General features: G+C 39.6%; 1 protein-coding gene across 1 annotated transcript; it reads right to left on the bottom strand.

Annotated features, from left to right (window-relative positions):
* Positions 1-288: 288 nt before the first annotated feature.
* Positions 289-27,539, bottom strand: LOC139214153 (MAM and LDL-receptor class A domain-containing protein 1). Its single transcript, XM_070844913.1, has 49 exons — positions 27,512-27,539; positions 26,750-26,878; positions 26,389-26,491; positions 26,062-26,230; positions 25,322-25,436; positions 24,505-24,636; positions 24,184-24,308; positions 23,700-23,937; positions 23,143-23,411; positions 22,146-22,236; positions 21,855-21,995; positions 21,323-21,457; positions 20,281-20,414; positions 20,007-20,178; positions 18,745-18,899; positions 18,548-18,643; positions 18,207-18,297; positions 17,992-18,111; positions 17,536-17,638; positions 17,303-17,453; positions 16,949-17,168; positions 15,592-15,715; positions 15,007-15,136; positions 14,838-14,916; positions 14,587-14,742; positions 13,519-13,644; positions 13,225-13,440; positions 13,005-13,124; positions 12,077-12,238; positions 11,867-11,958; positions 10,941-11,108; positions 10,356-10,559; positions 10,137-10,245; positions 9,110-9,232; positions 8,898-8,997; positions 8,531-8,690; positions 7,675-7,789; positions 7,388-7,531; positions 6,860-7,044; positions 6,342-6,507; positions 5,537-5,755; positions 4,491-4,669; positions 3,543-3,777; positions 2,345-2,504; positions 2,139-2,253; positions 1,826-1,946; positions 1,250-1,346; positions 1,070-1,145; positions 289-978 (listed from the first exon to the last, which is right to left on the bottom strand). Exons 1-49 carry the CDS (start codon positions 27,537-27,539, stop codon positions 877-879), a joined length of 6,900 nt encoding a protein of 2,299 aa, XP_070701014.1. The 3' UTR covers positions 289-876.

The raw sequence follows: 27,539 nt of genomic DNA, 5'->3' as shown, positions 1-27,539 counted from the left end.
GCCTATAGCCACACCTGGTATTTGTTGTAAATATTTGTAGATAGCTTGATTTAATCTCAATTTTACCTTTAAATGTTCATATTTGCAACTTGTGTTTACATTTTCAATATTTAAAATGCTTTGTTGAGCATGTTTTTGTTTTTTATTGTTATAAATAATATAATTTTTTTTAATCGGATTTTATGTGTTTTGTGTGTTTGTGGGCCCAAAATGTTGATACAGTAGGTCAAAGTGAAGAAATAATAGTCAGGTCATACTTGTGCTGAAAAAAAAGATACCAAACATGGACATGGTAAACAATTCTTTATGTAGTATATAAAGGCAAAATCAAAAGTATGCAAAAAACGGCCACAATACGCCAAGACCTCTAAGGGTGTCTACTCTGTAATTTTTACACTTTGCAACTTATGCAAAACTGCCGAACTTTACATCGTTCTAGCTTCTTAAATGTGAGGATTTGCTGTCTTTATTTGTAATTATTATTATTATCATTTATTTTTAATTCGTCGAAAAGTTGGACAGAACAAACATTGTGAAGTTGTGACTGTGGACTCGGGGTAATTGTGATGAACATTTCTCACTATTTTATCAGTCAATCAATCAATCTTTATTTATATAGCGCCAATTCATAACAAGTGTTATCTTAAGACGCTTTCCATAAAGAGCAGGTCTAGACCAAACTCTTTAAGTAAGAGAAAATTAAGGATTCAAGAATCCCCACCTGAGCAAGCATCAGAACTCGTTAAAACTCCCCTTTAACCGGAAGAAACCTCGAACAGAACCAATAAATGATTCGATATGTAATAGTAATACACATAATGTTAAATTAACAAATTGCTGGTGGTTTATCTGTTTTATTTTGGTAATTATTCTAGACTAAGCATCAGATGAAGCCATGGTGTTGTCAGTTGCATGCGGCGAAGGATCATACAAATTGTTGAAGAAGGAAAAGTCTGATTCCCTTCCGTGCTGTGTGCCCTGAGAGGAAACAAATATATATATTTTTCATTATCTACAGTTTGTGAAGGCTGGACAAGATGCTCTGTTACCAAACCCTGCTCCCACTTACATCTGTTTTGCAGTTAAAAAGGTCAAACGCAGGATTCTCGTCAATCGTGTCGTTACTCAAAATTGTCGGCTGATTCCTAAGACATACAAGCAGAAATGTCAGCAGCCAACATAACTTAAAATTCTTCAGTGTTCCTGTGTACATACATCATGTAAATTATTTCTTTAAACAACTGCTTACATTGCACTACACTTCCTGTTCAGCATAAAGAGGAAGATGGCGATGATGACTCCAGCCAGCAGTGTCAGGCCAACTGCCAGACCTGCAGACAACATATCTGCAGACACAAAGAAACATTACATTGTAAGACTGTTCAGTGCAATAGAGCACTGTTGAACTTGGTGTGTTAATCCGACACCATCCTGCCGCTGTAAATAACTAATGCACATATTAATCCGCAGCTGAAAATAGTCCCTTGCAGAAATGCTATTTACCCATCTTTGCTTGGTGTTATCTAATAACGACAGTGCTCAGCTGTTTTAGGAAATTAAAAGAGTAAAACTGTTCGTCTGTGACCAATTTTAAAGATTTCAGTGGGAATAAAATGGGCTATAGACAGGGAAGGAAAGTCTGTGTAGTTCAGTCCGAAGCCATCCCAAATACTTTATATAAGTAGTTTACACTAACATCCAGGCAGGGGTTAATCTGTACTTTTCCAGATAAACTGTCAATCAATTCATGAGAAAAACATATATAGATGAAAGTAAAGAGCAAATGTCTGCACGGTTGAAGAGGCTAAGGAGGGGTTCAGGTTACCATTATCATCATCAGGAGGGAAGATGGGGGGCTCTGAATAGCAGCTGCTGGGGAGGATGGTAATGTCATCAAGAGCAACATCCCCACCTGTGTTCATCCCCCTCTGATACACAAACACGAACTGTAACAAAGAAATAGTTCAAATTCAGTATAGGAACCAGAGAAGTCAACACTGCTGTAGTGTTTTCATAAAGGTTGACCGGCACAAATTTACAATATATAGCTTTTGTATTTCTGCTGCATTTTATTTTTTCAGAAAGGTCCTGGATGTTAAATCTTATCCTGATGAAACTGATGATAAGCTTCTTATTACCCAGAATGCCTCTTTATGTTTAATAGGCACTCGGGCCTCCAGCCACTTGTCTCCCTTGTCTCCCGACTCCACCCATTTCAGAGTCCCTTCTTCGTTGCCACTAGTGTGCATTTCTCTATGAGACAGGATGGAACAAATGTAAATTAAGGTATGGAAAATGTTATCAGAGTTCATTTAATGTTTAATGCTGCTTTACAGTTAGTTACCTGTCATTCATGTAAACTCTCAGAGTCCCAACATGGTTACCATACATATGGTACCAGAATGTAAGACAGTGACCTCTACTGGACGGCTGGAATACATCACTGATCAGGAAGGACATGTCTCCCCACTCTCCCACCGAGCTGTCCACATACAGATAGTAACCTGGTGGGAACAAGGCAAAAATCACTCAAAAATAAGGAGACAAAGAATTCTTGTATTAATTCCATACCATTATATAGTCAACATCACTTCAACAATGCAGACAGCCAATATGCTGCAATAAAGCTTCAGAACAGTGCATTTCTGACCCGCTTACTGACTATAAAGCCACCCAGACCTGTTGGTGGTAAATTTAACTGTATGTAGCATAAGACAGAGTTCTGGTGAGCTTTTTGTTGCTCTGTTCATTGGAACAAACTACCAGAGGACATGAGATCCATGTGTCCACTTATAAAAGCAAACTGAAGATTGTCTTTTTTCCCAGATTATATATTTGGTCACTCAGATCAGTCGTATGGGAGCTCTTGTTTATGTCTGTGGGCCACATGTGGGTTTCCTACTGAATGCACATCCACTTTAAATGCCATATAAACAAAGCTGTATAGGTGCCTAATTATTCAGGAAGTGAGGGATTAAAGCTGCTGCAATCGATATTTTTATATCAACAATGGATCTAATTTGTAATGTGGAAGAAAAAAGGGATGAAAAAACAAAGATTTACCATCAAGTCTGCAGTTCCCCTCACCCAACGGAAAGCTTAGTGTCTTTCCACTCATTGTTTTGGTTCCTTCTAATTTCCCTCTAATTTAATCTAACATTTAAAAAACAGTTGACCAAAGTGATATGCAATTAAAAAAAGCATAAAAAAACACAATGACCAATGTAAAAGACAAAAGGAGAGTACAATAATAAAAGCAACAAGACCATGAGAAGCAGAAAGGCAGCTCTCATACTGAGTTAAAAGCGAAGGAATAAAATGTGTTTTGAGGCTGGATTTAAAAACAGGTGAGACGAACACTTTGCAGAGTTCAGGGGCTGCAACTGCAAAGGAGCAATCTCAGCTATGCTTCAAGCTTGATCTTGGGACAACCAGAGGCTGCTGGTCAGCAGACCTAAGTGTGGTCGTGAAATATTGTGACCTACATTTGAGTCAGTGGTATGAAGTTTCTGTCAGAGATGGTTACATATACGTTTTATTACCTTGTGCGGAGTTTGTGGTGTGATCAACACTGGGTCCGGTGTTGGGGTTTGGGGAAGCTCCTCGTCCACGGAGCCAGTCCTCCTGGTCGACTCCTCCCAGGTTGCTCCAGCTACACATGTTGCTCTCAAAGTCACAATGTCCGGAAGGAGGACACTGAGTGTCTGTCAGCTGAACATCATCAAAAGCCATGTTTCCCTCCAGGGTAGGGCCAGCCTTCACACCCTCCACCATGATCTGGAACACAAAACGTGTAACGGTGAAAAATGTGAATGTCAAAACATGGTTTCAAATCAGCGTGACACTGGAAAGGATGTCAGTCTCTTCTTGTCTCATTTTGACACGGTTTGTGTGATTATCAAAAGGAATGAAGACATTTTAAAGTAAATAATCAGTTACAAACAAATGTCCTGCATTCAGAATGAAGCGCAGAGTTATTATCAGGAAAGTTTTCTTAGAGCATTGAGCATTGAGAAAAAGTACTCCTCATGCAGGCACAATGGCTCATGCCAACGTTATAGTATTTTCACAATATATTATTGGATTATAATTACAGAAGCATTAACACAAGTGCAGCATTTTAGGTGGAACTAATTTAAATTATTATATATATATGTTTGGGTGGTTATATTTACTGTATAACACTGCATATTACACAAACCAAATCAGTTAAGTAACTAGTAACTATATATGTCAGGTAATCAGTAATAAATGTGAAATAATGTCAAATAATGTAGTGTAATGTTATGTAGTGAGTACAAAGAGCACCATTTCCCTCTGAAATAGTGGAGTTTAAGTACAAAGTAGCATAAAATAAAACATTCAAGTTAAATATCCGTGGCTCAGAATTAAATACTACAGTGAGTGTACTTAGTAACCTCCCACCATTGTCTCTTTTCCACAACATGACTCAGTTACTGGACTGTTTGAGGCAGATCTTGGTGACTCACCCTGTAAGGCTGAACCCGAGGCAGGAGCGAAGCCTGAGCAAACCTCCACAGCCGGCCCTGGTCTCCTGTCTGAGAGAAGATCAGGACTTGCTTCCCGTCTTCGCTCTGCTGGTAAACGTTCAGCATCCCCATTTCTTTGCCATACATGTGGTACCACAGCTGCACACAAGCCCCTTTGTCTGGGGGGCCATAGGAAGGAAAACCAGATCAAATTTGATTCCATGACTGAGATATCGCAGGGAATATCCACAGAGTATTATAGCTCAGCAGCACCCCTGTAAACTTTTGGCTGCTTAAACGTCCAAATACTTGTGTTTCATTGTAGAGAAAAGCAGTGGAATGTAAATTAGTACATTTACTTGAGTACTGTACCTTATTTATTATCATTAAAATTTTCTGGTACTCCTCAACCAGCTACAGTAGTGAAATACTGCGTACACATTAATGCACAAGTAAATATAATATAATAATATAATATATAATAGTGTAATAGTCACAGGGGTCATTTTTCTGTATTAATACTTTAACTTTTGATACTTTTAGTACATTTTCCTGTTTACACCTACATACATTTAGTCAAGTAACATTTGCAATGCAAGAGAATTTTTACAGTGAGGTATTAGTGCTTTTACATAAGTAAAGGATCTTAATACTTCCTCCACTACTGATGAAGGATCAGCATAACATCAGCATAAAGTATAATTAATCAATCCACTGCAAATTAAACCAACTAAACAGATCTTTGATATCTTCCACAATCACACTGTATTAATATGTCTAAAATGTGGTGTCTCCTTGAGCTGAACTTCCTGAATGTTTTGTGTGGATGTGACTCAGTGTGTGGAGGAGTATACTGTCCACGTAAAGTGTGATACATAGAGCTTATTTTCTGTCTATTTGCCATACTACTGTCTCTTGCTAACTGTGGGAAAGCAATTGTAGAACCAAAGCGGAGCCAATCTATGGCATTAAATTGTTGATCTTAGTTGGTAGATCTAATAGGAAATATTGAGAAAGAGTGGATCACACACTGGTGACTGTCTCACCTGCAGGATACAGGGGAGAAGACATTTTAGCCGTCTGCCCGGTGTGGTCGGCAGCAGAGGAGGGCAGGAAGTAGTAATGGCCTGTGGCTGTGTTGGTGGTGTGGTCGCTGTCTGGCCCAGTGTTGGGGTTGAGGGTGGGGCCCGACTGTCTGACCCAGTCAAAGTCATCGGCGGTCTGCTGCTGCCAGTTACAGCTTCCCTCCTCGAAGTCACACACATCTACGTGGTAATGATTTGGAAAGCATTACAAAAAGTAGGCATGTATTTTTACAAATAATAAAAAAGATAAATCAAAATGTAGCACTCTATATTATCATTATTACTACAAGGGCTCAACAGGAGGTCACTCACTGCTTCAAACATTTTCTCTCTTGCATTTGTGACTTTGCTTTCCTGTTTTCTTTGAGGACCCCAAAAGCCATAGATGAATTATAATTTGTGATTAAAAAGGTCAAAATATGTAAATCTCCGCAAGCAAGGAGGAAATTGTGCATTAATTGGTGACTATATATGGTTCATCATAATGAAGGAATATGTAACTCAGTGTAACAGTGTGGCTCACTGATGTGTTTTTGATGACTGTTGATGATAAGGAAAATATACAATATAGCCAGACTTTTCCTTTAAATGTAGGACTATACATATTCGGAGTATATTTGATTGAGCTAATAGGGGAGACAGACAACATTTTTAATTTTATTACCTAGTCAACTAAACATAAGAAAATAACAGCCTAATCAACTGAACTCATACACTAAACACCCAATTCTGATTCTGTGATTTTCTCCAGTTTCAGTCTCATTACCAGAGGCAGGACATGGTCCGCTGATGAGGGAGATGTCATCGATGGCTATGTCTCCTGCCTCCCCTCCCACTGTAGCCTCCAGAATCACTTGGTGGACCTTCTGCAAGGTCACATGGATGTGCACCCGCAGCCACTCATCTCCTTGATTTCCTGATTTTTGCCACACCTACAGGAAAGAGAGGAGGTTGATTCACTCGTCACAATGAGGATGTGGGGAGGCTTTTGCAACACTATGGTATACACAGAAACTGTGCAACTTGTACTCATTATACAATGCATTAATGTTATTTCGCAATCAGCATTTCACAACTATGTGAAAAGTATAATAGAGAGAAAACTTAGCGGGAACAGTCACAAAATATTTCTCAATCAGCCACAAAGCCATTTTTCTAACACTGTTAGGGACTTAGTAAAGGGAAGTAAAGTGTCCAGACTACACAGTTTTTAATGAAAAACCTCTCTAACCTCTTTTGGTGGAATATAAGCTAAGAAAACCACTGATTTCATGTATGTCTTACCAATGTTTTCAAGGAATCAGTTGTTTGTAGATGCATCCTCAAGGAGCCCACAGTGGCTCCAAACATGTGGTGCCAAAATGTGAAACAGTATCCCTTTTCACCAGCAGGTGGCAGCAGCAATGACTTCAGCTGGGCCGTATTTCCCTTCACACTTGGCAGGGAACTCTTGATGTAGAGGTATCTCCCTGTGAAGCAACATAAACAGTAGTTCTAAGAAATGAACTTGCAACTCCTCATCTCAGGTTGCATATTACACTTTTTAGAGGCGAGAGGAAGAGGAAGAAAAGATTAGAGATAAAGGGCTTTAAATAAGTACAATTTGGGTGGTAAAGATTGTTTTTTTTGTGAACCTTTTGTGAACCTGATAATTGTCTTGTGACTCCTGATTGAGTCAGTCTTAATGACTCCTCTCTACTTGTGCAAATTTTCCAGTAATGGTCACTTTTGCTTTGAGCAAAAGTTACAAAAACTGTTTGTATAATGTTTTAGGAGACTGCATGTCTAAAGATACTACAGAATATAAGGGACCTTTGCCATTCGTGTGGTCTCCTGCAGGCCCGGTGTTGGGGGTCTCAGTGGGACCAGACCTGCTGAGCCAGTCCAGTTGATCTTCACCCCCCTGCACCCAAACACACAGGCTATCTTCAAAGGAACAGCCAGAATCAGACAGAGCTAAGGAGGAGAAAAGAATTTCAAAATTTGTCAACTTTTTAATGTTCTCTCCTGTAAGTTTTTACAAAGTAGTCTATTTAAGAGGAAAACCTCTACCACCCAGATTCAACAAATGCACTTCATGTTGCTGAGACCTTATTTACCTGGTGGTTGGTAGGACTTTTCACAGTTTAGAAAATAGATATCATCCACAGCAACAACGTGCTCTCCAGCAGTAGTGTCTGTCTGAGTCACTTTATTCATGCTACTGAACCAAACCTAAGAATAGAAACGATTGTTATGCCTTTGCTTTAGATATATTACTTTGTTTGATCTTTGAAAAATCTTTGGCGTGGCCTTATGAGCCAGGGTGTGACAGTATTATATTAAAAATACTGTACATTTGAATGCACACGCTTACCAGTTTATTAGGTACAAATGGCTAATTATTGTTATGGTCTAATACAGCAATCCTGCGGTAAATACGATCTTCATAAAAGGTTATAATTTTTTATTGTAACTGCTTCACAGAGATGTTGATTCAACTTTATGGACAATGGGTGTGCTGTCGTTTGCGGTGCTTTTGAATGATTTTGAATCAACACCTTTTCACAAAAACAGAACATTACAACCTTCACAAAGGTAGGATTAGTTGAACGACTGTTGAATTAGACTGCATTCATTTTAGATACCTAATAAACTGGCTACTGTGTGTATTCCCATACATACTTAGCAATATGGTTCATATCAATAAGCATATAGTACCAATATGCTTTTCTTTCTCCCATACAGATATACTGCATATGATAGATACTACTAGTATACTGAAAATACTCTACACAAAAGTAACCTTACTTGATTCATAATATAAAGAAAACGTACCATTTTATATGTTCCATGCTTTACATATTTATGTTTTAGATAATTGTTAATATACAAATGGGTGACATGTCATGACAATCCCCCATATGTACTGAATTGGACTGAGATCTGGTGTTCAGCGGATACTCGAGCATTCACCTTATAAGTCTGCTGGTGCGGGCCTAGAGACAGATGCTCTGGAGTCCAGTGGGAGACAGTGTTGTGACTGCGTGACCACAGGATTGCTTCACTCCCCTCAGCCTGCTGCATAAGCACTCTGAGTGACCCAGCACTCTCTGCACTGATGTGGAAGTGAAACCTGCGTTTAGGAAAGAAGGAAGGAAGAAGGGGAGAGTGTTGGATTGGGAGGAGAGTTGCACGGTTGCATGGTAGATAGACGGGGGCGGCGGGGAGCATTGAGCAATTCAAAGTTTAAATATGAAACTCTGCATCAAAACATATATTTTACAGATATTAGGGATGGCAATAAGATAAATGTGGGCAACGATGTTATGTTATCACTTACAGCATCTGGCAGTAGGGGGATGAAGGGGGCAGTGGGGGACTCTGGAGTCGGGCCTCACTCTGTGTGGACCCCTGACTGAAATTCACTTTCATATAGTAGCCTGAGAATAAGGGAAAACATCCTTAATCAACACTGCTGCTTCTTCAGTTCTTGTCCTGTGGGTCCATGTAATCACGTAACTATCCCATCGGTCAATAAGCCAGTAAAGTCACCTGTGTCTGTGGTGTGATCAGTGGGTGGCTCCGTGTTGTTACTGGCTCTCTGTCTCTGCCACCTGCTCTGTCCGTCACTGGTGTCACTCCACTGGCACTGGTCACTCTCAAATGTGCACTGACCTGAAAGTTTAAGGCAAAGTGTGTTCAACACTGCTGGGAAAAAAGGGAGGTGAATACACGTTTTGGGAAATAAATCTATAATCTGCTTTCGTGAGGTTTTGTGCAACAGAGACACAGAGAATCCTCTTGCTAATATATCAGTATGAACTTTGAATACTTCTCACTCCTGCATTTGGGGAGGTTGATTTTCTGTGACCATCATGACTGTATTTGACTCTAGAAATATTATTTTTATTATTATTATCTTCCACATTAAAATTCTAATTAATTTGCTTTAGGCATCATTACAGGAGATACATCACTGTGATCATAGATCACCGACCTTATGAAAAACTAGGCCCAAACAAAAAGAGAGAAGTTTACACCATCATTTCTGTTTCTGAATGTCTCCTACTAAAACTGGCTCAGTGCATCACACCTCTTCTCAAATTTAAAACTACTGATCATCAAGAACTAAGTCTTATTATTGTGGCCCCCATCCTTATGTCTTTTCAAGCATTTGTGTGCCTGTTATAATAATATAATCCTCATATGCGTGTAGATTATTACAGTTCACTAAAACTAAACTATAAAATAAAACTAGGTGCGAAAAAACACTTTACTTAATTGACAAAAAAGCGGAAACTCAGTTCAACTCACAGCCACATTTTTGGCAAAACTGCATCATACAGCTAATCAGGTCTAGTATTTCAACATACAGTATAATTAATTTGTATTAATTAACAGACAGAAAGAGTACACCCCCCCCGCTTTACTATCTGTTAGTCAATTAATGAATCCACCTGAGCAAACATCTAATTGTTATTGTACGAAACTACACTGCTGAGAAAATGGTAGCAGCTTTGTATTGCAGGCCTCTACAACCTGTTTTAGATGGATGCAGTATATGCAGCGTGCAGCTCACCACAGCCATCCTCATCCTCCCCCTGCGGGCAATCTGGATGATAATCACACTGTAAGGCTGACAGAATACACAGTTTTCCAGCTGACCGCCAACAGAAAAACTCATTGTCCTGCAACAGCAGAGATGGAGATCAGTAGTTATGGATTATTTTTAACGGGGTTACCGACCTGTTTCATAGATTACTTTGTTTCACTGAATTGCTTGTGTAATGTAGTTTACCTGACAAGGGTGGACTGGTGCTGTTGAGGCTGAGGGCGTGGCAGGAGAGACGGGTGTGTTGGGGAATGTAGGTGGGGCAGAAGTGGGTGATGTGTCAGGCAGTTTGTTGTTGTCAGGGTCAAACACACACTCCCTGGAGAAAGAGACGTCATCCAGTGCAACCAGCCCTCTGGGACCATCACCTCGCTCATATCTGAAGACAACCTGAGATGGAAAAAAAAACAACCTTGTTGCAGCACTGTACTTTAGTTATCCTGAAACATCTGTGATAAAGTGTCAAAGTAGAGTCAAGGCCAGATTTGTGATACTAATTTTGTCCAGTTGGTCAGTTTTATACAAACAGCTAAAACTACTTCCTACTTTCTTGACACTGATATGAATGCACTTGTTAGCAAACATTAACTGATTAACACATCGACCAGACATGGAGCAACATTGGAATTATTTTAGAGTCGTGTTTCTGGCCACCTGATGAACTTCTTTTATCTTTGCATATGATAAAGTTAACAACTATTTGCATATATGCGGCCCTGGTTGACTAAAGCTCTTTTCTGTCATTTATTAACTATCTGCGTGCTCACTGACCTTGCTATTGTCTGAGGAGGAAAACGTGACCTCTTCTCTCTGCCAGCTGTAACTCTGTGAGTTTTCCCTCAGCCATAACACAGCGTCGTCATTACCAGACCGTAGCATTCTGGACTGGACTGTCAGTCTGGCTGTGGCATCATCCAGGCTGAAGTAGAAGAATCTCACCTATATGGATACAACAGGTGTCCTCACAGTGAAGTGATGCACAGAAAAGGCGGCTTGTGCTTTAAAAACATGAATGAATCGCTTGCTTTCACCTAAATACGCTGAACAGTCTCATGAACTGTGATCAGCCTGCAAGAGTGGTTAATTATGTATTGTAGATGAGAGGTAAGCATGAGATGTGAAGCCACACACACACACACAGAGATAACACAGATAACACTAATGTAAATTCAATGATCACAGTTCAGAGGTTTTTATTGCTGCAGAGTGAAAACATACCACACACACTCACAGACACACATCTGAGACGTGGTATATGATTTTTTTGAAGTGTTGGTTCACTACTTTGGTCCAGACTGAAACATCATTCATTTTTCTCCTGGACATTATTGAATTAACTTTGCGGATCCCTTAACTTTTTATCTAGCATCATCTTCAGGTTAAATTCAATTCTTTGGTTTATGATCAAATACCTGTAAAACTGAAAATATTCCCATCTGTCTGCAATTACTGTTCATTGATTATCAGCAGATGTTAGCATGCTAACTTATCTAACTAAGTTGGTGAATAACCAGCATATTAGCGTTGTACTTGTGAGCACGTTACCATGCCGACGTCAGCATCTAGTTCAAGGCATTGCGATGCCTAAGTATGGCCTCTTGGTTGTAGACTCTTGGTTTAAATACAGTACTTCTACAGTTTATATTACTATATGCATATTTAGTCAGGATGCCACCCATATACCCACGTATACTCACAGTGCAGTTAGAGCTGGGTACTAAGGTTTTAGAGAGAAGCTCTGACATCTGGCCCTTCTCAGTTAGGTGAGCCCCAGAGATGACGTAGTGACCTACATAATGAAACTGGAAGTTATAACTACACCATTATTGAAGTTAATTAGAGGACATTAACTATCTAGAAAGTCAAGTTATTCGTCTCAGTGAAATGCAGCTCAGAGAGTCTGATACCTGCAGCAGAGTTTTGGGTGTGATCCCGGGGAGGCCCATGATGGGGCCAGGCTTCCTCTCCTTTGTGACGCGTCCACTCAGCTCCAGGTGTGTCCACATCACTTTGCGCCCAGGAGCACAGGCCTTTTTCAAAGCTGCACTGCTCCACAACACCTTGGTGCTCTACAGTGTTGTTTGATAAAAGACAAGTTATGAATGTGTAAGGCTGCATCTAAGAGATAGTTTTGTTGTCGATTAATTGGCTGATTATTTTCATGATTAACTGATTCATTGGTTGGTAAAACATCAGAAGACAGTGAAAAATGCCCTTCACAGTTTATATTAATATTACATATTAATTTACTCTGATGTGAGATGAGCAAATTCTCACATTTGAGCTGCTGGAACCAGCAGATGTTGTTAGAAATATTTCATGATTCATTTTGTATCATCTATCTATTTCTAATTGTTGCAGTTGCAGCTCTATGAATGTGTAATATATATATTTTTTGAATTTTAAGTTACAGATAAATTCACTATTATTGTTAATATATTTTCACTACCATAAATCATACAAATCAGAATTGATGCTGAAATATTTTGTAAAAAATGTTTCTACATTTTTCATCATTAGTACTCATAAGTTTGTATATACATTTCTCTTACCCGATATGAACATATCAAAATTTGCTTAACTTTTAACCTTCCCCCTTTTTCAAAATTAAGGTTTTAAACAAGGTTAAGTATCCAGGCAGAAATATGTGTTGTATGTGTGAAAAATGTGTTAAAAACACAGATTTAATTATCGTATTACCTCATATTAACTCCTGCACTAGCTTATATTTCCTGCATATTTGTATATTTGTACAGCCTGTATGGTGTGCAGGGACTTTCTGTACCAGTATATATTTCTAACATATTCAACCGTTAAACATTTGTGCCATCTCACCACAGTTGTTCTCATCAGATCTGTCCCCACAGTCATCGCTGAAGTCACACACTTGGTTGTGTTCCACACACACACTGTTGTCACACATGAACATATTCTCTGGACAAAAGGGCCTGGGCTCTGAGAAGAAAACCAAAAATTATTGAAAAATCAGATTGCAAAAAAAAAGGGTCAGCTGAGAAAAACATGGTAGGATGTGCAGATAGAGCAGGCGGCCGACCAGGCAGTGTGCAGTTGGTGAGATCTATGTCATCAATGGCAATGTGTCCGGGCTTGATGAAGTTCCTGGAGGCTTCAAACAGGATGGTGAAGTCCTGAGGGATTCGACCAACTGTTACTTCACCATGATGCCACAAATCTCCTTGGTTTCCAGATAGCCACCACAGTGTGGTCGTCCTGGAGCCCTCCCTTAGCACCACATTCAGCTCCTCTGTGTCTGTAAAGAGTTAAAGGGTAAACTTAAAAGGTTAAAGTTCAATGTCTGCACACACACGCTTACACATGCAAAACATACCCTCTCCAAACATATTGTAGTAGAAGTGTAGTGTGCAGGTGGCGCTGGCCTGTTTCATGGGGGGACTCAGCACGGCAGCAGGGCTCATTTGATCTCCTCGGTCAGACTCCACCGCCATATACCAACCTGGAAGGATCAGATAAGAACCATTTACCTTTAATCCTTTCCATACAGTCAGCAGTGTGAAACCACGGCAGTAAAACTATGAAGCAATGGTAGATGGTGGTTACCATGGTGGAGAACAGATGATTATATAACCTCAATTATATTCAGTTCAGTGTAGTTGTAAAGCAGACAGTGATAAGATAAGCTTTTAATCTGGTTTTTGTGCTGTGTTCTGTGAGACTGATAATTTTTGTTGAGGGTGAACCATTATTTGTGGATTTCCCCTTTTTTGACATCCACTCAAGAGGTTTAGGCAATATTGGAACATATGGTGGCGCTAAACTAAAATTTGTTGCAGTTGTGATGGCAGTTGACCTGACAGCATAATTTAATAATAAATCACAGAAGTGTAGATTTCCTGTTTTGCATAAGCATTAAAATCAAGGAAGCCCAACCCTGAACAAAACAAGGATGGGGATGTAGAAACTGTGGCTAACGCTATTCACAGGCACCACTGCTACCATACACACTTTTAAAAGGGGAAACAGAGGAGAGATCTCACTTCCATATTCAGCCTCTTTTACCCTTGTAACAAATTTCTCATTATAATACCCAAAACATCTTTTTTATGATCAAAAATGGCTAAAAGATGAAAAAGTGTGCTATTGCTGCTTTTCTGTTTAGTGGGTTGTACCAATGAAGGGTAATTTGGTTATTCTACGAATGGAAGGAGTCCAGACTTGCACAAATTAAGTTTGCTTTTGTGACACATCAACATGTTTGTTAATCTCTTTGCTTTGACTTTCATTGCGGTTTGTGTTGTAAAAGTGTATCAGTGGCCTCCAGACTCAACGGCCATGAATTAGTCTGTTCTGTCAGTGTGCTCTGCGCAACTGTAAAGCAGTTTGGATGCAGTTAACTTGTCCCATCATGAATATTAGATGGGTTATTGTGTGGTCTTACCCAGTTCTGTGCCCACTGTGTGGTCCACAGAGGGTCCAGTGTTCCCAGTAGCACTCCTCCCCCTCATCCACTGAAGCTGGCCAACACTGATGTCCTCCCAGCCGCAAGTGCCATTTTCAAACAAACAACCCACAAATCCCAAACTTGTTTCATTTGCTATATGAAAAGGAAACAGGTTAACATAATTAATTAGCCTAAAACAAATGTATGTGATAATGTTAAAAAATAAGAAACATAAACAACATCAGTACCTTGACAAAAGCCAGGTGAGACACTGATGTCATCAATGGCGATAAAGCCTCTGTTGTTGGCCTCTGCTTCGATCAGCAGCTGAGCATGAGGGAATCAGTGAATGTCGCTGATAAAATAAACATTCGTTCTGCTCTAATTATATCTACCATTGAGCCTGTTTCGGATTACCTGGAAAGGTTTGTTCCTCTCTATAGACTGAGAGAACCTGGTCCAGCTGAGTCCGCTGCTATTACTGTTGAACATCAGATCCTCCTCCGATGGCCCTGAACGAAGGTACACCTTCAATGTGCCCGAGTCACTGACAAACCACAGGCAAATGACATGTTACAGAACATAAAGCCTGTGTGATACATACAGCTTCAGTCAAATTAATGTAACCAAAAAGCATTTGTTCTCTTTGCAAAATTGCAAATGAAAAATCCTTGAAATAAGTTGTAAAAATAGACGACTCCTCTCCGTGTTTCATTTTGGCTATGTTGACAACTATTTTCAGGTTGTTGAGGGGCTGAAACTATTTTTTATTGTCCAAAACTGATCTTTTTCAAACAACTCATGCAGTGCTGTGTAAAGAGTGAACTCTTTGTCTTGCACAAAGTGAGGCAGGTGATTCATGTCTGTATGACATTTGTGCACACTTCCTGAGGAAGTCAATGAGGAAACTAAACAGGATAAACAGGATAAAGTGCATCCTCTGCATTGTCAAATACTGTATGATGTGAAAAGGGTGATGGTTTGTAACTTTCATTTGCTGACCTGCCGTCCATAAGGTACCATAAGGTGAGACAGGAGATGGTGTCCCTCAGGTGGATCCATTGTGACAATACCTGTGCTAGACTGCTGCTGTTTTGGTGCAGTGACGAGCTCAACAAGAACCAACCTGAGTCCAAAACAAGAATAGAAATATGCATACTAAAATGGACTCTTTGAACTATTCAGACTCTGAGTGCATCAAGATTAATGATATTTAGAGAAAGATGATAATTCCTGATGATTTTTAACAGTTTCAAGTTTCTTATGGTGAACAGACACAAGGAAATTGTTGGGGTGGGGGTGGGGGGGTGGGGCAATGTCAGCAACAGGACATAAGTCAGGAACAAATAGAGAAGTTAGTAAATAACAGACTGGTCAGTTAAACAGCAGCTACAGCGGCTCGTATTAATCGTAGAGTGCAACATTGAGCTGTCTTTTTATTCAATAACTCCTGAGACATGTTAGATTTCAACAAAACTGTTAAAATGTTTAGAGAATCAGAATAATGATTATAAAGGAAGGGAAGCACAATCTTTCCTTATTTTTAAAAGCTCTTTTTATATTTCTACTAGTTTGTTTAGTTTATTATGTTTGATGTGTAAACAATATCCCTGATTTTGATCATGTTGATGTTCATGCCCTGATTTAAAAGTTCAATCTAAATAATACCAGTCATCAATTCGTGCCCTCCAGTTACTGAGTATGCAGCTGAATATGCATTTTTTTTTAGGTACAATCTGTGAACATGGCATTGCCATATTATCACTTAATAAAGTTGTTATTGTGAATGTCTCAGTAAACAATTGCTTATTTGTGCATCCAGCAGACATGTAGTAACATTTGCATTTGTGTTTCTGGTCACTTATTGAATTGCTGGAAAATGAGACAAATAAGAACAAATGAGCTGAAAGACACTAAAACGCTCTATAGAGCAGGGAGGGACAGCAGAGCTGGGTGTTAATCCTGGGTTGAGTGACCTCTTTCACATTACACATAGTAATTTGACCTATTGTTAATATACTATGAATGGTACACCTTTAAGTGTTTAAATCTGGGAAACCCAGTCCATATTCCTGTGGCTATGAATGGAAACTGACCGACACTGCTGACCAGAGTTTAAGTCATGTCCAACAAATTCACTACATTTACTTATGAGACTTCATTGGATATGATATTAAGACTTTTTTGTTAGTATTTTTTTTGAAAGATCATTTTACCTGTGCTCAGTAACATACTGTATAATATGGATCTGCACCCCTTTTAGTGGCATCTGGGTAGAGCTGAGATTTCTACTAAACATTAACATGCAACTGCTTATATTGAATATACATATTCAGCTATAGGGATATCTTTTTTTTACCCTCTGGGGTCTGAGTGGTGTGGTCAGTCGGTGGACCCTGGAAGCCTCCACTGGCCAACACCCAGTTGTGTCCATCGTCTTTGGGGATGTTCACCCAGGTGCACTGTCCGGACTCAAAGTCACAGCTGCCTGGAGGAGTGCAGGGCCCATCCCTCACAGAAATATCATCTAATTTCACCGTAGAGTTAGCGTCTGGCTCATAGACTGCCTTAAACACCACCTGATGAAGGACATGAACTGTTTTCTTACAGGAATTACTGAAAAACCCAGTATGTGCTGTCGTTCAGTGACTGTGAAAGAGATTGTTTGATAGAAAAAGTATAAAAAAAGGGATCATTGTAATAAACAGCTTACATGGAATTTTGCCAAGGAGGACACAGTGACCTCTGCCACCTCCCAGTCTGAAGTGGGTGCTCCAGATCGTTGCCAAAGTGCATTGTCCAGCTCCCCGTTCTGCTGCACATGCACGGCAAGGACACTGGAAGACCCTGCAGGTAGCCAGTACCTGAGCAAATACCAGCACACAAACATCAAATCTGCATCGGAAAACAGTGGATAAAAGTGTGTGAGGGCAGCACCGGACTCACCAGAAGCGTACACATATCTGTGTGTCTGAGGGGAGTTCAGGTGTGAGCAGCTGAGCAACTTCATTCTGTGTAAGGTTTGATATCATCGTAGTCATGTAGAAACCTAAAACAGAGAGAAAGTTAGAGCTGTTTCAAATGCAGTCATGCTTTTTTTTTTTCAGTTACAGCACTAAACAAAATAAGGTGTCATTTTTAGAGACCTGAGGTCAAACTATCAAGTATTTCACAGTAAGAAAGCACAAGTTATAAAACAGTAGATTCATATCGTAACCCACCCCCCTGATATTGTGGGGTCCTGATTCCCAGGTTGGGATCTACTGTTTAAAAACATAGAATCAACTTACTGTTGATGCGCTTTATATCATGACCTTTATCTAGTTGTGGTGAGACCACGATTGCTCTGCTCTTTTAATCAATTAATGAAGTTGGTTGGCACAACAACAGTTTTCTACCCACCATTTTCAGTTCCATAGGTGTGATCAACCTGATGTTTTGTGCCTCTTTTGCGAACCCAGCGACCCTGATGACTGACATCGTTCTCAAAGCCACACAAGCTGCAGTCAAACCCACACACATCTAAAATGGTGTAAAAAAGGGCAAAATTGTGATAATCTCTCGTGCGTTTTGACCTCCTGTGAACACCAGGCAATGGTGGGTCTGTGTTTACGTACTCTGATTACTGCAGGCACCCTCCCTCACTGTAACATCATCAATGGCAATGAATCCTAGACTGTTGGTGTTTCTATGTCCAGTGAACATCACCTGTGGAGGAATACATACAGGATTTAATTCAATACTTTAATTCATACTACAGTATGAACTGTATACATATGCAAATATTAGTATCATTGTATATATCAGCCAAAATGTAGCAAGCATTTGCAGTGTCCTGCTTAGTATAATCAATATGAAGAAAAAGAAGTTATCTAATTCTTTTCAGACTCTTAAATATCGATGTATCGGCATAGCATCGGTTGGTCTTTAGTGCAAGCAAGGCTGAGTGCAGTTTTACCCGTGATACGTTGTTCATGCTGATGGTTACTTGTGCATTTGTCCATTCTGGATTCTGGGTCCCTCGGCGAGTCCAGACTAACGCTTTGGAGGATTTCTAGGACAAAGCAAGTCATTATATCAAAAGATAATAAGCAATGACACGGCAAGTAAAGCCTGTAACAGAAGGTTTGGAGTAGTACCAACTACACCACATACTGTCTCAACCAGCAGATCCAGGGTGGATACTGAAGGCCCGAGCATGTAGTACCAGAATCCAACACAGATATGTGACGTGAGATTGATGACAGGAACAGAGATGGCTGCTCTCTCTCCATCCTTAGATCCAGATCCATTCAACAGTAAGAAGAAACCTTGGTGGACAAAGAAAACAAAGAGGCAAACCACTGAATACAGCAGATCAGCGCACTGACAGGAAGTGCTTCCATTCAACCCAGCATTGGTTAGTTCTTTAATGAACTCGTACTGACAACTACAGTGCGTGCCAATTGTTTATGAAGTATGGGTGGCATCTATTATTTTCATTATTGATTATGTTGATTTCGAAATTGATCATCTTAGGCTATTAAATGTCAGGAAATTGTGAAAAATGCCCACAACAAGTCTAAGAACCAATCGCAAGGTCTTCAACCTGCTTGTGTTGCCCACAAACAGTCCGACACACCAAGATGTTCTATTTACTATATAGAAAAAGTTGAGAAAAGCAAAACATGGTGAAATCTGAAGCAGGAGGTGATTATCAAGTATCAAAATTATTGTTGACAAAGCTTCTGGGGAATCTACCTTGGGCAAAAACACTGCATTGACTAGTATATACAATACAATATTTACACAGATGTCTAATGTTCTTTACAGGCCCAGGTTCACTGCATATGATTTTACATCAGGTTTCTTATTAAGCCACCATTTTACGTTTCTTTCTAGTGTTAATCAAACACTCCCGGTGTTGGTGCTTATACAGTATTACAGTCAAAAGTCAATACCTTGATTATTTTCACCAGTGTGATCATACTGAGGTCCGCTCCATGGCTGGTCTGCTTCCAGTCCACTACTGTGAGTCCAGTTCAAATCATCACTGACCCCCTGGACCCAACCACACAGGCCTGTTTTACAAGATATGGTTTTAAATCCTAAAATACTGTATTTGTAACATAGGTAATCGAATAAATAGATAACACAATATTTACTTAAAACTATGCAAATATCCAAATGCAAAATATCTTGGATAAAACTCAAATATTCACAAAACAATGGACAATTTAGGTTGACATTAACAGATGTAACTTACATACAAGTAATTAATGGAGGCTACTGTTGCTAAAATGTTCTAACTTCCATTCAACAAGTCTGTATCTTGTCTTTATTTATTATTATTATTTATTTTTTAAGGTTGATGCATGTTTCATTTGTAATTCTCCTTAAGTAAGCATAGCATATTTGTAAGTACAACCCAGAGTCACCTTGATCAAAAGTGCAGTCCATGGCGGAGGAAGGAGCAGTGGTGGGCGTGGTGGCAGGCTTTGGGGTGGTGGTTGGAATAAGTTCTTCACAAGACTTGTTCCTGATGATGTGGATGTCGTCCAGGGCAAAGCTTCCTTCCTTTGAGTCGGCACAACTGGCTTGTAAAATAATCTGTGACAAAGGACGACAGTTCATTTAGAAACATGCACTGATTCTTTCAGTGGCATTTTCTCAGTAGAACGTATCAGGGTATATTGCTGTACGAAATTATACCTGGTGAGGCCCTGATGTGCTGTAATCCACCCTGTCCTGGATCCAGGAGTTATTCATATATCCACTTGTATTCCACACAGGACGCAGCCCGGCAGTCTCATTCACAAACACTGTCAGCGTGATGTCTGAGGGCTCTGCAAGCACCAAAATTCATCATCAAATGACTGAATTTTTCCTTCTTGAGGATGAGGATGAAGAATTTGTGTCGGACAATTTGATCTGTGATGAGGCATGACCATCAGAGCACCATTGCATGACCAGAAGACATCTCGATAATTGCATGCTGCTATTCACATCATTTTATTTGTAGGCCCTTTTTTGCATGCACATATGTACATAACTATGGGTGGTATATTGTATGTGCTTTATGCAAAGGTAAACTGCAATATAGCTTCCTTGGTTCTGACACCTCAGTAAACATTAAACTCTTGACATACATTTTCTTCTTTTTTCCACTTTTGTAGCTTTAAAGTTGGGAAAATCATTTCATTTCTCACTGAAGGTATGTCTGTATCAAAACTCCTCATTGCAGCTATATGATAGATATAGCCATGCTATGATTACGCTGAGTTAAATATAATGCAAATATAAGACTAAACTTATTATTACTGATCTCTTTTAAGTTTTTTTAGGTACATTTTCTATATTCATTTTAATCAACCACATATCTGTTTTTATATTCCTACTCATGATATATTTATTGCTGCTATTTTATCATTATTCATCTATTTTGATCTCTTGTGGCCTGTGATTATTCTTTTCATATGTAATTCATTACAAGAGTGTCTGTATGTTTTGCGACCTTGTTTTATGTTCCATGTGTTGCTGCTATCTTGGTAAAGACATTCCTGTGAAATATATCATTCTGTAGCTTTCCAAATTAAAACATGCCTGGACTTCTCACTTGCTAAAACAGCTCTCTACAAGAAATGTGAACATTATGGTGTATGGATCATTATTGCCAATGTGAACTACTCATTGAAATATGGCTTTACAATGCATTTGAAATCTTAACAAAGTAGTTCTTAAAGACGACACTCACTATCCACTGCCCACCCATCGGTGTGGTGCCAGATCTCCAGACAAGCTCTGTCTACCGCCTCCATCGTCTCACTCTCCAGTTGGGCAGTTTCTATTAGTCTATTAGACTGAGGAGGCATGAAGAGTGCAAAGTGACCTATAGATAGAAAAAAATGGTACATTAAGTTGTTTATTTCACCAATACACTCCCAGCCAGGTCTGTCTTTATGTGTCAGCAGTCAGTCTGACTGGCTGGCTGGCTGGCGACCACCCCAGGGTTTACCGTGCCATTCATCCAAAGTTGGTATAGATAATGGATGGATGGATTCCCAGCCAGTCCATTAAAGTATTTAAAGCTTGACTGATAAGTCTAGAAATATTAAACAAGGTCAGGTTTGGAATTTTAAACAGGTTAGCTGTCCTTTAAAGATAAAGTAATCAAAGTTTTCGTGTTTCCTGTTTCTTGTGCGTCATTCACAGGATCCCTGTTGTGTCTACTATTTTGAGGATTGCCTCATTATGATGTTAAGTACAGTATGTATATGCTGACATACCCAAAACAGAATTTGTGGAGTGATCCCTCTGTGGAAGAAAGCGGCCCTCACTGCCACCTGAGAGCCAGTCCCACTCCACTCCGGTCTCTGCTGAAGGATTGTTCACCCAACCGCAGAAGTCTATTTCAAAGTCACAAAAACCTGCAATGAAAAACACAAATACCAAGTGTGTGAAACCATACACCCATGCACAAATTAGAGCAACTTCCCAAAACACACACACACCAATTTTCTTCTGTCATCTATTTTCTTCCTGAACATTAAAGTTTGAGGTTTATAGCACTCACTAACCTGGCGGGGGACAGGCACCGTTCAGGATGGTGAGGTCGTCAATAGCGACGTCTCTCTTTGGTCCATCTCCAACAACCGCCTCAAAAATCACCTGTCACTCAGAATGACAAATGGATTTGAACTTATAGGATAACCTGCATTGTTTCCATATAGATTTGTCTTTTAAATACACCATATGACTGAGGAAATGCAGACTTCTTTCATACTACTGAGATTCTTTACTGAAAAAGGTGAGCTAAATGTGATAATCCACACATACTGTACAATAAAAGATGGTATTAATCTATGCTTAAAGGTCTTTTAGGTCAGTCTAACAACACTCACATGTCCATGTACAGTTAAAGAGTTGTAGAAAAGAGCGCTGTACTGTGATCAGTCCTCCCTCCTCCATGCTGGCAGAGGAATAGATACAAAAAGAGGAAATTTCCTACTAAAAACACTGTAACTTTGGAAATACCCAGTAGACTGCTGAAGTCTCATAATAGCTTCAGCTAATTTTGACAACTTTCTTTTTTTTAAACAGAAAATGTGTACTTTGTCCCCCATCACATACATGGAAAAATTACTTTACAGAGGGATCTCTTTGCAGCCAGCATGAAGGGGAGAAACAACTTAAGTGACCAACAGTATTTAAACAATTTTGTTTTACTATAAGACAGAGGTGACAGAATGTAAATCTACTCTTATCACTCTGTTATAAATGTGATGGAGCTACAAGTACAATGTTCCATGTCACTGCATAAAATTAACTGTTTAATTATGCTTCATTTGATATTAATAATTAACAAATCAAGAATCCATATGCATGTGTGTATGTGTTTACTTACAATGCCCTTAAACTTAATTCATGTGGCACAAAACAGCAGTTAAAGAAAAATATTAAGTTATAAAATCATAAAAAAGGCAGAAATGAGTGAGTTTTAGGAAACCTTTCAAAATGTGCACAGATTTGGTCATTTATTTAACAATCATCATCTGACAGTCAACCACCAGGTACCTGATAGGGTGTATTGGGGCTGAGAAGCGTCACTCTTCCGTGCCTCCAGTGTTTTCCCTGATTTCCACTTCTGGCCCACAGCTGGACAGCGTGTTTGTAGTCGTCAGGGGTTTGAAGATAAACACCAAGTTCCCCCACTCCGCTTCCCTCCATATAGTACCAGAACATCAGGCATTCCCCATCGGGAGAGGTGGGCTCCATCACGGCAGTCATCACGGCGACTCTGGACCCCACCGGGTGACTCCACAACTGGGCACTCAGGTAATAACCTACACATACGGCAGAGGTATGCACGTGTTGATTTTTATTTGTAAACATGTACGTTTTATATAGCAGAGTTTGATATAGCATGGGATCAAGTTATCTACTATGACTATATGACTATATTTTTTGAAATGCATCACTCTGATGAGATACAGCCATTACAAACAATATGCTACATCTCACTTGAAAATTGGACATTCTTGAATTGAACACAGACAATCTTGAGAAGAATCTGTGTATTTTAATAATATATACTAAAACAAGATCTAACTGTATCTTAAGGAGTTGCAAACCTTGCTCTGTCCCCAGAGTGTGATCGTTAGCGGGGCCCGAGGAGTTGGCTGGTTGGGATGTCCCCGTGATCCGGCTCCAGCTGAAGGTTGCAGACGGCTGGGGCAGCAGACCGCAGAGGGAGCCCTGGAAGGTGCACTCTTTCTCAGCCGGGCAAGAGCCATTCTCACTGCTGGACACCATTATGTCGTCAATGGCTATGCTGCCTTGCTTTCCACCCACAACAGCTTCGATAATAAACTGGAGAACAAGATGGATTTCAAGATTGAAGTTTAACTTCAATGCAACTTCATGCTACTAGACAGCAATAAGAATAGTAACAGTGAGGAAATAAAACAGAGATAAGAGGCTTGTGTTCAATAGTCATGTGCTTAAATTCTTGACAGCTGCTCTTTATGATGCACTCTTCACAGGAAATGAAATAAAATCCCCTAAAACCATCTTTGTTATAATCAGCAGAGACCCAGAATAGAGCAATAAAAATACCTGTATTGGCTTGTCACTACTGAAAGTAAGATCCGCAAATCTCCATTTGTTTCCCTGGGTGCCACTTCTCATCCATACAACCGTCTCCGTCTCACCAGAACGCTTTGCAATAAACTTCAATGAACCTGATAATAAAAGATAATTCAACAGAACTTGTGCATTTGAGGGATGCATGTGTAGTAGAGAAAAGCCGAAAGGTGGATGGCTTTAATCAGAACTTGTGGGTCTTAAAAACAGCTGGAAAGCATCTTTTTTTTCTGTGAACACCTCTGGATTTAATTGTGTTTGGAAATGTGTAGCTATGACCAGTGAGGCTCGTACCAATGCTGTTGCCAAATATGTGATACCAGAAGCTCACACATATGACTTGACCTGCAGGCTGAGGGAAGCTGATGAGTCTGGCTGCTGATGAGATGTTTAGTTTGGGTGTTGTAGTTATGAGCATGTAATAGCCTGTGGACGAAGAAAAAGAAATAGTGAAATAGTAAAAATAGTGTTTTTTTCTTGTAAATCATCATGTACTTAGTGTACTTTTAAATCTGCTTAGAACAAGTTATATGACTGATTATACACCTTTTCTATCTGACACTGCAGTATTCGCTAATTCTAAGGATGGTTGTGTACTTAAATGTAGCTGTATTGTTGTAATGATTAGCTGTCATTTGTTTGCCCATAGTTTGCTTGTATTTCCTTTGTATTATGCTGCTGAGTTGTTTACAATGCTGGATTACCAACCTGAGGGGCAAAGCAGGCAACTGCCCTGTGTCTGTAGACATTAAGGTACCCTGAACGCACCGGATTCAGGGCATGGAAATTACACTGTGGTAAACCACTAATGCACAAATAAAAACTAAAATGATGAACACCGTCATTATTACATAACCTTCAGTTATGAAGAGCAACCCTAAATAAAAATAAAGTTTTGATGCCTTTATGAATTCAGGCGATATTGTACTTATATGGTGCATCTTACTAAACATAGATGAAGAAATAAATAAAATCTGAAAACAAAACTGTTAACTGTCAATAGGATCCTCACCATTCCCAGTTGGACCATTAAATCCCCCATCATTCCTTTTCCACAAAAGGCTTGCAGTGTAATCATGATACCATGAACAGATGTCCTTTTCAAAATCACATGAGAGTTGTTCTGATCCTGTGGGGGCATCTCCCTCCCCACAGTTCTCAAAGATGATATCATCCAGCATAACGTCCGTGGCTTCCAAATACGGAGGGCTGAATGAAAACACCACCTGTAAAACAGAGAGGTGTCTTACATTTGATCCAAAGATCAATATTCAGAATGATTTAGGAAGAAACAAGAAGTGTAACAAGGGTCGATTTTTTCTTGACGTCTATCTGCGTCGACTACATTTTGGGCACTGGGGGAGAAATGGCTCCTTCTGACCAACCAGTGATGTCCAGTCTGGGTGTATTATGTATGTACCGTATTGCCTTTAAGCACATTTTAGCTACGCAGCATCCGACAGACTATATGGCAGCTTCATTTTGCCTTGAACCCTAGACACCAACCAGAACATCCTGTGTGTGGCTACAAGTTTATCGCAACAGTTTATTGAGGAATATGTACCAAACATAACGTCAGGTAAAATAATTGCAGGTGATTTATTGATCCCCCAGGGGGAAATTAGTTGTTTATGAGGACAGGAAACAGGGCAGATAAAGGCACAATAAAATTCAGAGATACAATAAAATTCAGAGAGCTGGACTGTGAATCCTAATTGAATAGGGTTTATATACAGAGTTCTTATCATGGACCTGACATTGTTGTGCCTCACAGTTTGAAAACTTGAAGAGAACAGCATTAGATTACTATGGCTGTGTGCAGCCTAAGAGCGATCAGGATATTTCACTTACTTTGTATCCTCCTGGCTGATTACCGATGAAGGCGTTGGCTTTCTCCCAACCATCTGTCTTTCTTTTCGAGATCTCCAGCAAGTCTCTCACAGCCTGAGTGCCTCTGACCATTTTAACTTTAAGGGATGATGGCATCGATGACTCCTCATTGTAAATGTGGTACCAGAAGCTGAAACACATTGGCAGTCAAATCGTGAAAACGGGGCAACAGCCAGTACAGGGCATCTGACAAATAGAAGACAAATTCTACTGAAATAATTGATATTAATTGTCTGTTGAGGACAAACTCATATCTTAAAAAAAACTATGGCAGATTGTTTTTAGTACCTGATCTGGCATCCCAGAGCTGCCAGTTTGACAACCGAATACTCCAAATTAGCCTTGGCAAAAACACCACCTTCTTGTTTGCCATCTATATGCATGACATGACCTGGATCAAGCAGACAAATATCCAACATTGAAATTATCATCACCAGCTCTAATCTAATGAAACATTTTCATCACAGATTTAAAATGTCACTGTATCTGTTTGAAATGAATTATTAAAGTAATAACACACTAGAACATGACAGTTTAATATTCATATATAACCTTTATCTTAGAACTCTGTGTATAAGCCCAATTTAATTTATATTCACAGTGTAGCTCTTCTACTTTTTAAGTGTACCTCTAGATTTCACTGTCTTACCCAATGGATTTCCTGTGGTGTGGTCCACTCCAGGTACTGAGGTGACGTTTGCCACCTGCCGTCTCCACCGGTAGGAGATCTCACTGGTGTCGTTCCACCCACAGGAGTGATGCTCAAAGTCACATGAACCTTAACGAGAAGGAGGCCAACAGAGAAAAAAACGGAGTCAAAAGTCTTAAAATTTACTGATTTTGTTAAATAACCCGAAAGCATTCCTGTCCCCAGTGTTGTGTTATTTATTTTATCACACTACTTTTATTGTATTCCCCTTTTGTTTTATGTATTTAAAAGGCATACCTACCTTGTCACAAATACTCCATTCTAAATGCACCATTGATTGTAGTAGTGACATTTGGTTACAGAAAGGTTAAATTAAACTTGGGGAGTGATTTGGGATCTAATTTCCTGAACATACCACAACATACCACAAAACTCTGGTCCATCAGGGAGACATCCTCCAGATGTACAGTTGAACTCCCCATCAGGACAAGGGGACACACTGACCAGCAATACTGTTAAGAGAGATTTATCACAAAAGTGAAATCTGGCTCCATCACGGCAGTCTCTCTTTTTTCACTGATACGTAAACCTTTTTACAATCACATGTACGTTCACAATCACCAGTGATATTGCACAACTTTCTTTTTCTCTAGTTTATGTGAGTGATGACTCAGTGCATACAATAATGTACAGCACTACCTTAAAGACAGCAGTAATAGTTATACAGAAATGTGTCTAATCTTTAGCTATTAAGACCCTTACCTGACAGCAGAGCAAGTACTCGCTTCAT

The sequence above is a fragment of the Pempheris klunzingeri genome, chromosome 15 (genome assembly GCF_042242105.1).
Source record: "Pempheris klunzingeri isolate RE-2024b chromosome 15, fPemKlu1.hap1, whole genome shotgun sequence".
Classification (NCBI taxonomy): Eukaryota; Metazoa; Chordata; class Actinopteri; order Acropomatiformes; family Pempheridae; genus Pempheris; species Pempheris klunzingeri.
This window is presented reverse-complemented; position numbering and strand designations above follow the sequence as displayed.